At 42.6% G+C, this 15,902-nt stretch overlaps 2 protein-coding genes across 17 annotated transcripts in view; one reads left to right on the forward strand and one right to left on the reverse strand.

The window, feature by feature from the left end:
• phf2 (PHD finger protein 2) overlaps positions 1 to 15,902 on the forward strand; it is a 275,649-nt gene that overhangs the window by 134,582 nt on the left and 125,165 nt on the right. For all 6 annotated transcript variants that reach the window (XR_015866616.1, XM_088423749.1, XM_088423750.1 and 3 more), the window contains one exon: positions 6,063 to 6,172. Coding sequence is in view for 5 of the 6 variants with exons in the window: in XM_088423749.1 (XP_088279875.1) it covers positions 6,063 to 6,172 (110 nt within the window). In the remaining variant the exon portion in view is untranslated. The remainder of the gene's footprint in view (positions 1 to 6,062; positions 6,173 to 15,902) is intronic.
• Positions 1 to 15,902, reverse strand: part of LOC148417576 (uncharacterized) — a 41,412-nt gene that overhangs the window by 19,068 nt on the left and 6,442 nt on the right. For 8 of the 11 annotated variants that reach the window (XR_015866623.1, XR_015866621.1, XR_015866617.1 and 5 more), the window contains exons 2-3: positions 15,055 to 15,113; positions 6,026 to 6,080 (exon numbers count right to left, since the gene is read on the reverse strand). The exons of 1 other annotated variant lie outside the window; for it this stretch is intronic. The gene's annotated coding sequence lies outside the window, so the exon portion shown is untranslated. Of the gene's footprint in view, positions 1 to 6,025; positions 6,081 to 15,050; positions 15,114 to 15,902 lie in introns of all 11 variants that reach the window. 2 more of the 11 variants (XM_088423775.1, XM_088423774.1) reach the window with 2 other exon arrangements.

Consider the following 15,902-nt stretch of genomic DNA (forward strand, 5'->3'; position numbering starts at 1 on the left):
AACCAGCGCCTCTACTTCCTCCGCAAATTGAGGAGAGCCAGGACCCCGGCCCACATCATGCGGACCTTCTACAGAGGCACCATTGAGAGCATCCTGACAAGCGGCATCACCGTGTGGTACGGAGCCTGCTCCAGCTCCTGTAAGAAAGTCCTCCAACGCATGGTGAGAGCCGCTGAAAAGATCATTGGTACCTCTCTCCCTTCTCTCGGAGAGCTGTACACCTCTCACCTCACCCGCAAAGCCCTCTGCATCGCGAGAGACTCCACCCATCCGTCACACAGCCTCTTCAGCCTGCTGCCATCAGGCAGGAGACTGCGGAGTCTGCGAGCCCGAACAAGCAGACTAAGGGACAGCTTCATCCACCAGGCTGTCAGGATGCTCAACTCTCTCCCTGCTCTGCCCTCGCTCCTCACATCCACTCCACCTGGACTCTGACTTCCCAGTCCCACTCCATTTCATAAGCAACAGTCACTTTACTCACAGTCACTTTACAATAGGCACTTTATAACAGGTACTTTATAGTCACTTATAACAGTCATTTATAAATAGTCATCTAGTCATTTTATATAACCATCCCTTTTTGCACAACCATGCACACCTGTTTTTATTTTGTGTTTTGTTCATAGATATTGTCAGATTTTACAGTTGTCTATTTTTATATATATTTACTTTTTTTTTTAGCTCATTTTTATTTGCCACTAAGGTTAGAGAGTCACGTAATTTCAATTCTCTGCCTGTCCTTGCACATTGGTAGAATTGACAATAAAGCAAACTTTGACTTTGACTTTTGTATAAATATATGGAAGATGCATAAACATATATGCATAAATACTAACACAAACATACTGTATATCATATTTTTCACATGTAACAATTTTTTTACACAAGATCTGATTCTGTTCATTCATAATCTTTGTATTTTTCCAATACAATATTTTTAAAGCTGTTTTTGAACACAGACATAGATGTGCTTGTTTTCAGTTTGGTTTCATATCCATTCCAGAAATTGACACCTTTAACAGATACACACATTTGCTTTATATTTGTTCTTATTTTCAATTTTTCTAAATCACCGGTGTCCCTTAGATCATAAGCACTGTGGATTTTCCATTGCCTAGTACCAAAAATAATACATTTTGTCTTGGTTAAATTCAAATATAATTTGTTTGCATCAACCCAGTTCTTTAATGTATTTGTTTTCCACAGTATCCAGTAGCTGTTTGAGATCTTTCCCCAAGCAACATAAAGTAGTGTCATCTGCACAGAGTACTTTTTTAAACATTTTACAAGCACAACAGATGTCGTTAATCTATAATGTAAATAGTTTAGGACCAAGTATAGACCCTTGGGGGACGCCTTAAGTTATTTTCGGTAAATCTGATTTTCCATTATTGAAATGAACATTCTGATTCCTATCATGTAGGTAACGCTTTATCCAATAATATGCCACACCTTGTATACCATACCTTGCTAGTTTGTCCATTAATATCTTATTATCAATAGTGTCAAAAGCTTTTTTTAGGTCAATAAAAATCTCTATCGTAAATTCATTTTTATCAATGCTTGTAGCAATCTCTTCTACTAGTTCCAATACAGCCAGGGTGGTCGATCTTTTTTTCTCTGAAACCGTAATGGTAGTCACTTAGGAGACTGTGTTTCTCGATAAAATTATCAAGTCTGTGTGAAAATAATTTTTCTAGGATTTTTGAGAATTGTGCAAGCAATGATATTGGCCAGTAGTTTGAGAATAAATTTTTGTTTCCACCTTTGTGGATTGGAATTACTTTTGCAGTTTTCATTTGCGATGGGAAAGTGCCAGTTTTGAAAGACAAGTTACAGATATATGTAAATGGTTGTACTACATGCTCAATGATATTTTTTATTAATGTCAGATCAATGTTAAAACACTCTGTCAAGGTGACATTTTTTGTATGGCACTGAATCTCCACATATAGTATATGAAACAAAGACTAGGTTCCCTATTTTCGTTGATTGAGCCCATGCTCTCGTAAAAATCATGTGCATCTTTGGTGCCAATACAGGAGGTATTGCGCCAGTCTAGGCGTAACAGTGCATATACAGATGATATGAAAGAAACTGCACTAGTCTTAAAAAAAGAGACCAAAAATAATTTGTGTTCTCATGCAAGTCAGGTTCAGTGTGTTTTTGAATTTGGTAAACAGCTACATCACACGGGACATGCTCTCTCGTACACCTGCTTCGGTTACAAAAAGTAGTCATGATTTTTTGAGTCTAAAATTAAGACTAACAGAACGGTGGGCTATTTTGCAGTGCAGGTGGTATAGATGTGATTTTATTGGATTAGACATAGGCACAGGTAGACACAAGCTTCGCAATGTGTATACATGGGATGACACATTTTGTTTTAAAACCATGAAAAATTTGCCCTCTGCATTCAATAAAAATTTCATAGGTTACATAGGTTATCATATAATCAGATAATTATGAACAGAAGTAAAAGTACCAAGGATAAAAAAAATGCTTAAGTACTGCAACAAAGTACTGTATTTCTACTTTGTTTCTTCCCAGTCACAAAATCTGTCTGAGAGTTCTAAACTTTTTCAATTGCTGTCAACAACATATAAGTTCTAAATCAAATTAATGAATAATAGTACAGAAAAAAACAGCACAGAAATAAGTAGCAAAGAAAAGTGAAAGATATAACAAAAAGTGGCAATGAGGACATGACGCTGCAGTTTGCGACAGACAGTTTGTTTTGCTTTTTGCCGCGCTTCTTCGACCGTACCAACTGATAAATGGCGCTGGTTGCTGCGGGCGGGATACTACAAGGGGCGAGTGGAGCTGTGGACGTTGGGCAAACTCCATGTGTAACGATGGAGGGAAAAAACGACATTTGAGGGGAAAATAGACATTTAACCAGGAGCCTTAAAATGGCATGAATATGGATTCAGAATGTAACCCTACTATTATCTAGCGGCTAGCCTATTTTCATTCAATTGCACCATCGAATTGAACTATCGCGAGATCGTTCGTGCAATGACCGCGAGACGTCCTGCGTACGTCAATTTAAACATGGCCGCGCCCGGCATTTCCTCGTGAGTTGGTTGCGAGATGGACCATAGCAGACACAGTTACGCACTTTGCCGATATAAATCCGCGATGATCGTTTCAAACACCAATGGAAACTGTTGTGCTCCCACCATTGCAGATGCTTTCCACCTTTCCCACGAGTAACTGTGTACGCCATAAATTGTCGCAAAGGAGGGACTGATGAGTCAACATTGTGCTAATGCTAAAGCTAATAGCTTAATCGACCGGTAAGCTGGTGCGGACCTGAGTTTACCCATTCTCATGTATTGTCTGTCCTATGTATCCGATGCTTTGAATATTTAACATGGAATACTCCTATGCAGTGACAAACTTTGTGACCACTGCTAATGAAAACCTTATGATTTTTATTGAATGTACATGATGATAATGATAATGATTTATCAATGTGATATTATGAAATACTATTTTACATAGTGATTTACGTGTAACGTTAGATAATTGTGTTACATATTGTTGGTCCTGTTTTATACAGGCCAGGGTCCTGTTGATGGCGAGCTAAACCCAAGAGCTAATGAACCAGAGTGCATTCACTGGCCGGTGTGGTAGGACGGCTGCACCCAATGACCCACACACACCTACTGTACGCCGGTTCAGTCACACACTATATGGACACCGTGGACTGCATACTATACTGATTCTAAACTCACTGAATGAGTGAGCCAATCAACTATATTCCATTCCATATATATTCCATAAATCAAAAATTTTCCATTGTATTGTTTTGTTTTCACTTAACATAATAATGACACATCTCTGCATAATAATGACACATATGCAATTCTCTTTCATCATTGAGCACCTCACTTTCCTCCTAGCCGAATCAAGATCTTCTGCACTAGCCTAGTCATTATTCAGAATACCAAAATCATTATTCCTATTTCATTATTCCTATTGCAGCATAACAAGTGCTACAAGAATTTGAAAGGTTAAATGTGAGCTTTTTCAGCCATCTGTAGAAGATTTGGGTCACGTGATTGATGCAAATGGACTGCACAGGGCACTATCAAAAATCAGAGTCATTGTGGATGCACCGCGGCCACTAATTGACAACCAGTTTAAGTCTTTCTTAGGACTATTGAAGTATTATAAATGTTCCATACCAAACTTGGCATCATTAATGAAACCGTTGCATAACCTGCCATGTGAAGAAAAAGCATGGAAGTTGACGGCGACCTGTCAGGAGGATTTTTGGAAGTTTGGAGGTTCAGAAACATTTTAATTTGTCACATGCAATTCAGGTAGCCTGTGACGCCTCTCCCTAAAGTGCTCATGTAATGCAAGACGGTGAGGAAAAACGATTGCTTTTGCTTCAAGGACACTGAACAATGCAGAAGCATGCTCAACTGAAATGGGCAGCGCTAATCATTGTGTTTGGGGTCATAAAGTTTCACCAGTACTTATATGGATGTAGGTTCACAATTTTTACTGACAACCGACCTCTCACGTTCATCCTTGGACCATACAATGGTTATTACCATCTCTCGCTGCCTCATGATTTGGTATCATAAGATGTAAGTCCTGTCGTGAAGCCAAAGTCGAAAACTAGACATTTTTTTACTTCACAGATTGGGGAAATAGCCAAAAGTACTTAATCAGTTGACAAGGTTCGGAACAATCCACCACTTGGTCCCCTCCACCCCTGGGATTTCCCACAGGAGCCATGGCAACTTGTGCACAATGACTTCCCCAGTTTGCTGGAGGACAGAATGTTTCTTGTCGCTGTTGATGCACAAACCAAGTAGCCTGAAGTGACTATTATGAAGTCAACAACCACACAGAAGACCAATGAGGAACTCTGAGAAATGTTTAGTCATTTTGGATCTCCAATGCAGTTAGTCTCTGACAATGTACCTCAGTTGGTTTCACAGGAAGGATGGATGCTTTTCTACAAGCAAATAGAGTGCGCCAAATTGAATCAGCGGCATACCATCCTGCAACAAACGGCCTTGCCGAAAGGTTCATAAAGACCATGAAACATGCATTAAAAGCTTCACATCAAGGAACATTGCATCAGAGACTGCACAAATTCCTGCTAAACTACTGAAACACTCACCGCAAAGACATCTACTAACAGTTTGGTTCAAGTGAAATCTGCATACCACCTTTGATCTTCTGAAACCCTCACTAGTTAGAGACACTTTGCAAAATAACCCAAAAGAAACAAGTTATGTACAGAGAACAAAAGGCCAAGGAAAGAGTTTTCACACCAGTTGAATCTGTTACGAATAACCGCGGAACCCGAGCAGATTCAGATCCCCAGCCAACCACACGAGGAAGTGGATAGTCAATGATAGTATATTTACTGAAAGCGCACGCCAGGCGTGGAAACAAGAACAGTCCCAAAAGGTAACGTATCAAATCAAAGTCACAAAGTACAAATCCAAAGTGTCTTGATGAAGAAGAACGAGGGATGAGAAAGCAGGAAATATGGCAAGGGTGTTGAAGCGTGGCGAAGCAATAACTCAACAACAAGCTGGACTGTGAAGTCAGCCTAAAAGGCATCCTTTAAGACAAGGGGACTGTGAACTCAACCTAAACAAAAAGCACAACTTAAAAGCAGAAAACACAACAGGCACAACCTAAAAACAGAAAACAGAGGCTGTGCTGGCATGGAATTACTGAGATGAGCCTAATTGGATCTCTGCAACCATTATTGCACAAACTGGACAAGTCTCCTACACCGTTTCTGGTATTTTGCATGCAGTCGTCACATGAGGGCTCCAGCAGAAAAAAAAAAAAAAAAAAAGCCCTGCGTGCCGCTGCCATTGGGTAGGAGCAGAGCCGCGTCTTGTGCACGCGGCCGTCAAAGTTAAAATAACTAAACATCCCTCCCAAAACATATTTGAATTAAAATTGGTGGTGGGGGTGGTGGTGGTGGTGGGTCCTCTTTCCTTGGGTTGGCTTTCCAAAAAAATATTTGAGAAGCACTTACTTAATTAGGTGACATTATTTTCTTGTTTTCTCTGCAGAACAGCAAACCAGACTCCCTGTTAAAAATGGAAGAGGACTTCAAATTTGACAGGACATCAGTTTTAGGCAACAAAGTCTGCTTAACACTGGCTCACAAGAAAGTTCTGAGGTATGTACTGGATGCTGGGGTTTGCCAGTTGGTGTTTAGAGATTATTTGAAACCACGTTGAATAAGAATAATGGCAATCATAAAAATCATAGTAATTCATCCATCCATTGTCTTAACTGCTTATCCTGACAAGGACGGTGGGCTTGCTGGCGCCTATCACAGCTGTCTTTGGGCAGTAGGCGGGGTACATCCTAAACTTGTTGTCATCCCAAAGGCAGGGCACACAGAAACGAATGATCATTCACACTCATAACACACCTAAAGGCAATTTGGAGTGTGCAATACCTACTGTGCATCTTTGTGAGATGGTGGGAAGAAGCCAGGGTACGAAAAAATAAAACATGTGCACGAGGATAATATCCAAACTCAACACAGGGGGCTGGAGCCGAAAGTGAACTGGGTTCCACAGACCTATGTGGCGGAAGAGCTAACCACTCAACTGTGCAACATTCATAATAATTCTAATTTCTGTAATACATTTAAAAACAAAAATAAAAGATGCATACAGCAGGGCGCACACAGCCTGGCCTGGTGTTGTTGGGGTACTAGTGTGTTCGGGTTGTGGCTTGTATTATAAAATATGCTATTTGTGTTGTTTTGCAGCTGTGCGCAAAGTTGAATGAATTTTGAATGAATGTCTAAAACACCCAAAGTTTGAAGTAAATCGGAATCTGTTGAATTGGATCAACTATCTGAAAGGAGTTTATTTAAACATTAACCACTATAAAAGACCCAAAAAGGAGGCAGTAATTTAATCAATTAAATTGATATGGGTAGATTTCTTTTTGCCGGGACCCATGGGTGCAGGCCCAAAAGGATACCATGTGTGCCCCTTCCCATGGGCTAACCACCTGTGGGAAGTGCCATAGGTGTTGGGTGGGATGTGAGTTGGGTGTCAACTAAAGGTGGGGGGACCTAACTGCTCTGATCGCCGGCTGCAGAAGCTCGCTCTTTGGAGATGGAATGTCACCTCTATGGTGGGGAAGGAGCCTGAGCTGGTGTGCGAGGCCAAGAAGTTCTGAGTAACGTAGTTGGATTCACCTCCTCACACAGCTTGCGCCCTCGTACCAGTCTTCTCAATAGAGGGGTTGAACTCTCTTCCACTCTGGTGTTGCCCACGGTGAGAGGTGCAGAGTAGGTGTGAGGATACTTATTGCATTCTGGCACGGCTGTTCATTGAGGTTTAACCTTCGGTTTGCCCTCAGGTGGAGGAGATTGGTCCTGACTGTAGTTTGTGGCTATGAACCAAACAGCAGTTTAGATTACCCATCCTTTTTGGAGCCCTTGGACTGTGTGCTGGAAGGAACCCCCCAATCTGAACTCGATTGGTGTTTTGGTAATGGACTTCTATGCTGCACAGATTGTTTATAACGGCTCGCATGTTCAAACATAAGGGTGTCCATAAATGCACTTGGCACCACAACATCCAAGGCCACAGTTCAATGATCAACGTCTTTGTGGTTGTATTATTGGATTTGCAGCCACGTTTTGGACATTGGTGAAGAGAGTGGTGGAGCCATCTACACCCTTTGGTGTGTTGGCTCTAATGGTGGGGGAAGATGCTGGTCAGACCATTCAGACCCAAACGTTTCGTGAGGGTATGCTGGGAATATCTGGCGGAGTCCCCTGTCCGAAGGAGTTTCAACCCCCACTTCTGGCAGAATTTCTCCTAAAACCCGGGGACATTGGGTCAGAGTCAACCATGTTCTGTGCCTCCATTGTCGAGGTAGCTGGTCGGAGTTGTGGCCGTGGGGCGGTTGATGCCTGTAATGGCATCAATCCCCGAACCCGCTGATGGACACAAATGGTAATGGATACCGTCAAGCTGAAAGAGTCCTATTGGGCCTTTTGGCCTATGGGAATCCAGAGTGAGCTGAAAGGTACCCACTGGCCAAGTCGAGTGCGGTTTTGGCTGTTGCCGGGCCTAATCAATCAATCAATCAAATCAAATTTTATTTATATAGCTCTAAATCACCGAAGTCTCAAAGGGCTTCACAGATGAAAAGAGGTCGTGCAGAGACATCTTTTCAGTATAAGGTACACAACAGCATCCCCTGTCAAAGCTCCCAGAAGGGGAAGAAAAACTCAAAAACCCCAATTTGGGGAAAATCAGAAACCTCCAGAAGGGACCACAGGTGGGAGGAGCCCCCTTCCAGGCCCACAGGTTGAAGTGGATGCTGCATGTACCAAACACAGAAACAATATAAATTACAGAAAACATATTGTGCTATATAGTGCAGTGATGTCTTGACAGCAGGCAAAGCCATTGGGCAGGAACCATCCCACATTCCAGCCAGGTGGACTGCAGACGGCCGAACTCCTAACCCGTGATGGTCGACCAGTGCAGGACCCAATGGAGGCGGTCAAGTCAACCCTCACCAACTAGCTAGCCCCCTCTCCCGGCCGGAAGAGGGGGGCAAGAAAAAAAAAAAAGAAGAAGAAAGCTGCAGACAGGCTCAATTAACTAAATGCTTTAGAATATAAATGTGTTTTTAGTCGGGATTTAAAGATTTCTATTGAGGTGGCTGCGCGAACTTGCATAGGTAGGGCATTCCATAGTACTGGCACGCGAATGGAAAATGCCCTTGATCCCGCAGCCTTCTTTTTAGCCCGTGGGGTCGATAGCAAACCGGCATTTTGTGATCGAAGTTGTCGGAACGGAACATATGGTGATACTAAGTCGATGAGATAGCAAGGAGCTAAACCGCGTAAAATTTTATAAGTAATTAACAGCACCTTAAAATCACATCTCACGTGTATTGGAAGCCAATGCAGGTCAGCTAGAATCGGAGTAATATGATCAAACTTTCTCGTCCTTGTCAATAGTCTCGCTGCTGCATTCTGTACACACTGCAGGCTTTTAATGTAGGACATGGGAAGTCCAGAAAACAAAATGTTACAATAGTCTAGGCGCGACGTAACAAATGCATGAATTAATGTTTCTGCATCGTTAAGAGAAAGAATAGGGCGAATTTTAGCTATATTGCGGAGGTGAAACAACGCCGTTCTTGTCATGTTATTAATATGTGTTCGAAAGGAGAGAGTTGAGTCAAATATCATGCCGAGATTTTTTTGCAGAACTACTTTGGGAAATAATACAGTTTTCTAGGTTCAGCGTGGTATTCTTAAGCAAGTGCTGATGATGAGCAGGGCCAATAAATAACATCTCAGTTTTATTAGGGTTGAGAAGCAGAAAATTGGAAGACATCCATTGTTTAATCTCAGCAAGGCAAGCCTCCAGTTTACTGCTCTTGCACGGATCCGTTATTTCTAAGGGCATATAGAGTTGGGTATCATCAGCATAGCAATGAAAACTAATAGCATTTTTACGTATAATATCGCCAAGAGGAATCATGTAGATGTTGAACAGTAAGGGACCAAGTACTGACCCCTGCGGGACACCACATGAGACGGAGAAAGATTCAGAGATCGCATCGCCATAAGAGACACTATGCGTCCTTCCCAGGATGTAAGATCTGAACCAAGAAAGTGCTGATCCCGAGATACCAACACATGATCCAAGACGTTCTATAAGAATATGATGATCAATAGTGTCAAATGCGGCACTAAGATCAAGCAGTAATAATATTGATGAGATGTTGGAATCCAAGGCTAAGAGAAGATCATTCGTCACTTTTACTAGGGCTGTCTCAGTTGAGTGGTTGGTCCTAAAACCTGACTGAAGGAGTTCAAATCTATTGTTGTCTATCATAAAATCGCTAAGCTGTTGTGTTACAACTTTCTCAAGAATTTTGGCGATAAACGGAAGGTGTGACACTGGCCTATAGTTAAAGAGATTTTCAGGATCTAGGTGAGGTTTCTTAAGTAATGGTTGAATGACGGCCGTCTTAAAAACTTCAGGTACAATGCCAGAGGAGAGTGACAGGTTGATAATATTCAAGACAGATGACCCTAAGACCAGGAATAAATCTTTAACGAGTTTGCCTGGAAGCGGGTCGAGCATGCAGGACGTCGGCTTTGCTGCATTAACCAGGTGTGTAAGACACTCCAGGGATACTAAATCAAACTGGGACAGGGTAACCAGACTTTCTTGAACCTGATTGTCCGAACTAGCATCAACAATCACAGTCGAGGGGGTAAGTGGCGCTTCTTTTTTTATTTCGTCCCTTGTTAGCTGAATCCGCTGAGTAAAGAATTGCATGAAATCGTGTGCTGAATGGAGGGAACTATGATTAATCTGCTGCTGTTGTGTTAGCTGTGCTACCGTCTCAAATAAATATTTTGGGTTGTTTTTATTAAGACTAATCATTTTGGAAAAGTAATTTGTTTTTGCTAACCTAAGAGCCTCTTTATATTTCAGCAAGCTATCGCACCAGGCCTGACGGAAAACCTCGAGTTTAGTTGTTCGCCATTTACGCTCAAGTTGTCTACTTAACAATTTACACGTACGCGTTTCCTCCTTAAACCACGGAGTGTGCCGCTTCGGACGAGTTTTAAGTTTCAGCGGCGCAATAGAGTTTAGGGAATTTAAAAGAACCGAATTAAAATCATTTGCGAGCTTATCGATTGAACCAGTGAAAGACGGAAAGGCAGCTGTTGCGGAAGGCAGTAATTCAGAAAGTGCAGCAGTGGTTGAAGAATTAATATCACGGCTCTTAAAGCCTTGGTTGTGGACAATAAGACCACACTGAGCTAGGACTTCAAATGTTATAAGATAATGATCAGACATAACATTAGTATGCGGCAGAATTGTGACGTTTGAGGCAGTTAGGCCATGGGTTAGCACTAAGTCTAAGATATTACCATTCTGGTGTGTTGCTGCTTTTATTATTTGTGTAAAACCAAATGGATCGATTATTGCTTGAAAAGCTACAGTAAGTGGCTCCAATGGGGAGTTCTTATGAATATCGAAGTCACCCATAATTAATTTATTATCTGTGTGAGTTATTAAGTTAGCCATAAGTTCAGGGAATTCATCTAAGAATCCAGAGTATGGACCGGGAGGACGGTAAATAACTACCACATAGAATGGTGGTGAGGAGCTCGATCGCATAACGAGAGCCTCAAATGTCTTGAAAGTGTGACTCGTGCTCGTGCTAAGCCCAAAATCAGATTCTGAAATTAGGGCGCCACCCCCCCTTTTTTACAAGGACGGGCAACATGTGAGCCCACAAAGTTTGCGAGTGAGGCCTCATTTAATGGTAAGAATTCATTTGGTTTTAGCCAGGTATCGCAGAGACCAAGCACGTTAAGATTTTGATCTGTAATAAGATCATTTACAAGAAGGGCTTTTGAAGGGAGTGACCTAATATTTATGAAGCCCAATTTAAACTGGGAAATTTTTCCTGGACTATTCTGAGTCCTCGTGTTGGTAGTACTAATACCAACAAGATTTTTATGGCCGGGGCTTGCTCTGTATTTTGAGCAATTAAAACCTCGTCGCAATGTTAGTAAAATAGGAATTCGATTGTTGACGGCTATAGCGCGCATATTGATACTAATATTCCGCCTAGACCAGGGGTGGGCAATTCCAGGCCTCGGGGGCCGGTGTCCTGCATGTTTTCCTGTTTTCTCTCTCAAACACACCTGAGTCAAATTATTAGGATTATTCTCAAGCTCCAGCAGAGCTTGTTGATGAGCTAATGGTTTAAATCAGGTGTGTTAGGGAGAGAAAACTGGAAAACATGCAGGACACCGGCCCTCGAGGGCTGGAGTTGCCCACCCCTGGCCTAGACACTTTGTCACTAGTCTTACTGATTAAAGAGGCAGGGCTATTTTCCTTAATCAACACCACCTCAGCAGAAATCTTATCATTAGGGCATTCAGCATTAGGTATTGAAATAGTGTGTGGATTGCAGTGACCTAGACTAAATATGCTATGTGTGTTGTAACAGTCCAGCCTAGTGCCGGTTAACTCTAGCCTTAACGACTCCACACCCGTTCTAGCAGACTCGCTACTCGCCTGCGACCCGACATGCTCTAATGCTGGAAGTCATGAAAGGCTCAAACAGTAATCTATGTTTCTAGAAAGAGTGATGGCGCCTTCCCAGTTAGGGTGAAGGCCATCCATCCTCAGCAGGTCGGACCGGCCCCAGAAAGAGGGCCAATTATCTACAAACTGGAAACCCTGCTCTCTACAGAAACTAGCCATCCACCAGTTAAGCGAGAATAATCTGCTAAACCTCTCATCATTGCCTCTCGCAGGCAGAGGGCCAGAGACAATAACTCGATGCCGACTCATCTTTCTAGCGAGATTACAAGTCCTAGCTATGTTCTTTTTTGTCATCTCAGACTGCCTCATTCTAGTATCGTTGGAGCTGACATGTTTCACTATGTCCGAGTAGCTAGTGTTGTTTGCACTAAACTGGTGTCTAGGCCTCTTGCGTGTCAGCTCCCTAAGGTTAGCTTCAATGTCGGGTGCTCTGGCCGCAGGGATACACATTACGGTGGCTGGCGTTTTAAGCTTGATGTTACGGGTGATGGAGTCCCCTATAACTAATGTGCGGGAGCCAGTAGACTGAGATGGAGTTTGCCTAGCGAGGGGGCTAAAACGATTATGCATCCGAACAGGCTCACCGCGGCTAGCAGGCTTCTTAGGGCTAATGCTAGCCGGACTAGCGGGTAGGCTACGACCCGCACTAGCCGACGCTAGCGGCATTGCGGGAGGGCTACGGCCCGCATTGTCACTATCAGATGTGTCCGTCTGATCTACGATTATCAGACTACTCTGCTCTAGCTGACGGACACGGCCCTCTAGGAGAGAAAGCCTCTCCATGAGAATAACGCAGGTGTCGCAAGTGACAGATGAGGTGGAGGTGCACGGAGCCATGCTTACCTTAGTACAGCCGAGCGAAATACTTACGCTAGCAGAGCTGCACGAGGACGAACAGAGCTAGGAGCTGTTCAGAGAAATGGCGGATCACTAGCTATCGAAGAATGGAAGCAGTCCTCAAAAATGAAGGAAAAAGAAGAAAAAAAACACCGAACACAGGTCCGACGGGTGGTGGTAAAAATAGAAAAAGAAAAATATCGTTCATCTCTCCAGCTAAGGCTAAAACAGCGACAGCAGCAAAACACTCCCCGGAACCGGAAGTGAGCCTAAAACTCCAGTGTGGGAGAAATTCAGTGAAGCTATGGAAAACGACTTCCGGGCGGCTTCAAGCAAATTCTGGTCCACCATCTGGTGTCTCAGGAGGTAGAATCAGTGTAGCATTAACACTCTATACAGTGGAAATGGGGCAGGACTGACCTCGATTCAGTAAGTCATGGGTAGAATACTTTGAAGACCTCCTAACACTATCTCTAAAGGAGAGCCCGGACACCCTGTGAAGGAAACTCATTTTGACTGCTTGTGGGTGGGATCTCTTTTTTTCCATAGGTGAAGGCAGGAATGTAGATCAACTGGTCTTCAACACCATTACAGCAAACGCTGCACTGAACGGCCTGTGGATCTCTTGTTCCATCCTACCCTCACTCGTGAACAAAACCTCAACATAATTGAACTCCTCCACCTGAGGCAGAATCTCATCCTCAACTCGGAGAGGGGAGTCCACCCTCTTCTGACTGAGTGCCATGGTCTCAGATTTGGAGGTGCAGATCTTCATCCCAGTTGCGTCACACTCTGCTGTGAACTGAGATGCAATGCTGAGACTCCCTAACCCTAAACAACCCTCCCAAACCAGACTCCCTCAATGCTTCAGCTGTGCCTTGAGATTCGGTCCATAAAGGTAATGAACAGAATCGGTGACAAAGGGCAACCCAAGTTTGAAAAGGATTCAACTTACTGCTGACAATGTGGACCAAAGTCTGACATCGGTGGTAAAGGAACAGCCCGTATCAAGGCATCTCCCACAGAACTCCCCGAGGGACACAGTCGAACGCTTTCTCCGAGTCCACAAAACACATTTAGACTGGATGAGCGAACTTCCATGCACCCTCAGAATACTGCTAAGGGTGTACTGTTTTGTTTGGGAACTTTGAGGCTGTCATTTTTCTCTCCAAGTGCAACCACAAAGTAAACAGCTCTGGTTATGTGACAATATTCTTTAAACATGTGACATTGCACACATTTCATCAACATATTGCAGTATTTTAGTATTTCATGAAAAATGATTGAAAAATAATTTATATGCCTCATAAATAGATTTTTTTTTACGGTCACTTTTGTGACTGAAGGGTTGAAATGGGTTTAACCATTTGCAGGCCAGAACCGACAGGCAAGCCGCATGTTTGACACCACTGATCCATGCTATATCTGTCAACTAACACAAGCTTCATGTTGCATTCTCAAAATTATCATCCACCCAGAGCTAACAGACCACAAGCAACAATATGTTTGAGGTCGTATATGTCTGACACAAGGAATAATGTTAGCTAACTTAGCATAAACTTAAGACAGACTGTTGCTGCCTAGTTAGTGAGGACTTCATTTGTCTCCCTCATTTCTCATTGCTTTATCTCTTCTGCGGGCGAATAACTTTCTGATAACCATCTCAGTTACAATTCAAGTCAATTCAAAATAAATTTAACACATTCTTGTCGCCAAAGGCTTGGTGACACAGTGGCTAGCACATCCGCCTTACAGTCCAGAGTTCAAATCAACCTCGCTCTGGCCTCACTGTGCTGAGTTTGCATGTTCTCTTTGAGCTTGCATGGGTCCTTTCTCGGCACTCTAGCCTCCTCCCACACTCCAAAAACATGCATTGCAGGTGTATTGGACATACTAAATTGTCTTTTAGTGTTATTGGGTGCGGTGGGTTGTCTCGGTGTGCCCTGCAACTAGCTAGCAACCAGTTCTCGGTGTCCCCTGCCTACTGACTGAAGCCAGCTGGGACAGGCACCAGCAAGCTTACGACCCTTGTGAGGATAGCCATCTCTCAAGAATGGATGAATGGATGAAAGTTGTCGCTAAACTTACTGACTTCATGCAGTGATCCTTGTGTCCTGCTGATCCCTTGCATCCTCATGGTAGGAATATCAGCTGCACGTGAAAAAATTACCATATTAATTAGCCATGTTTGCATTATTTATGTGGCGTGAAGTACAGTAGCAAATAATTCCTACACTAAGTAGTATGTGGTATGTGCGCTATAAGGTGATTTAATATTTTCTTGATGAAATTTTTACCCGAGCACTGCAGATCAGTACGGTATATACCCAAGTAAAATCTGTCTGGCGACATGGCCGGTTGTAAAGCCAGCCAGATAATGCTTTAAAAAAAATGTGGGATATCAAATAATTTCCGAAATGAATGGAATTGGAATGATTTTATTTTGAAGTTACTCCTGGAAGCATGGTTGTGACACCGATCTAGTTGTCATCTACTTGATCATTGTCTTACGCCGTGATGCTCATTGCGTGCATTTATTTACCAAAAACTGTGTTCTCCTTATTATTGCTTATGTTTTTTTCTGCAATATTAAATACATTGCAGACGTTGTCAAAACTGTTCATAAGTGGTCAGGTTTTGTTGAATAAAAGAGTAGATAGACGATGATTAATTTTTTGATGTTAAAAAAAATAAAATAAAAAATTGAAAGTATGTGTCCTCTATCAAAAATTAGGCGGGGACATAGGCAAGCAAGAGCAGTGGCTAATATATTTAAAACAAACACTCAGTCTGGATGCAAGCTCCAAAAATGACTCTAAACCTTCTACAGGACAGTCAAATCTAGAATGCCACAATTAATGTACAATATATAGCATACAACCAACTTTGAAGCAGTATTACGACGCTATTCGAAAACAAAGAGGGTTGCTGCTATGAATT

Source organism: Hippichthys cyanospilos, chromosome 9 (assembly GCF_059441005.1).
Source record: "Hippichthys cyanospilos isolate Australia breed blue-spotted pipefish chromosome 9, RoL_Hcya_1.0, whole genome shotgun sequence".
Lineage (NCBI taxonomy): Eukaryota > Metazoa > Chordata > Actinopteri > Syngnathiformes > Syngnathidae > Hippichthys > Hippichthys cyanospilos.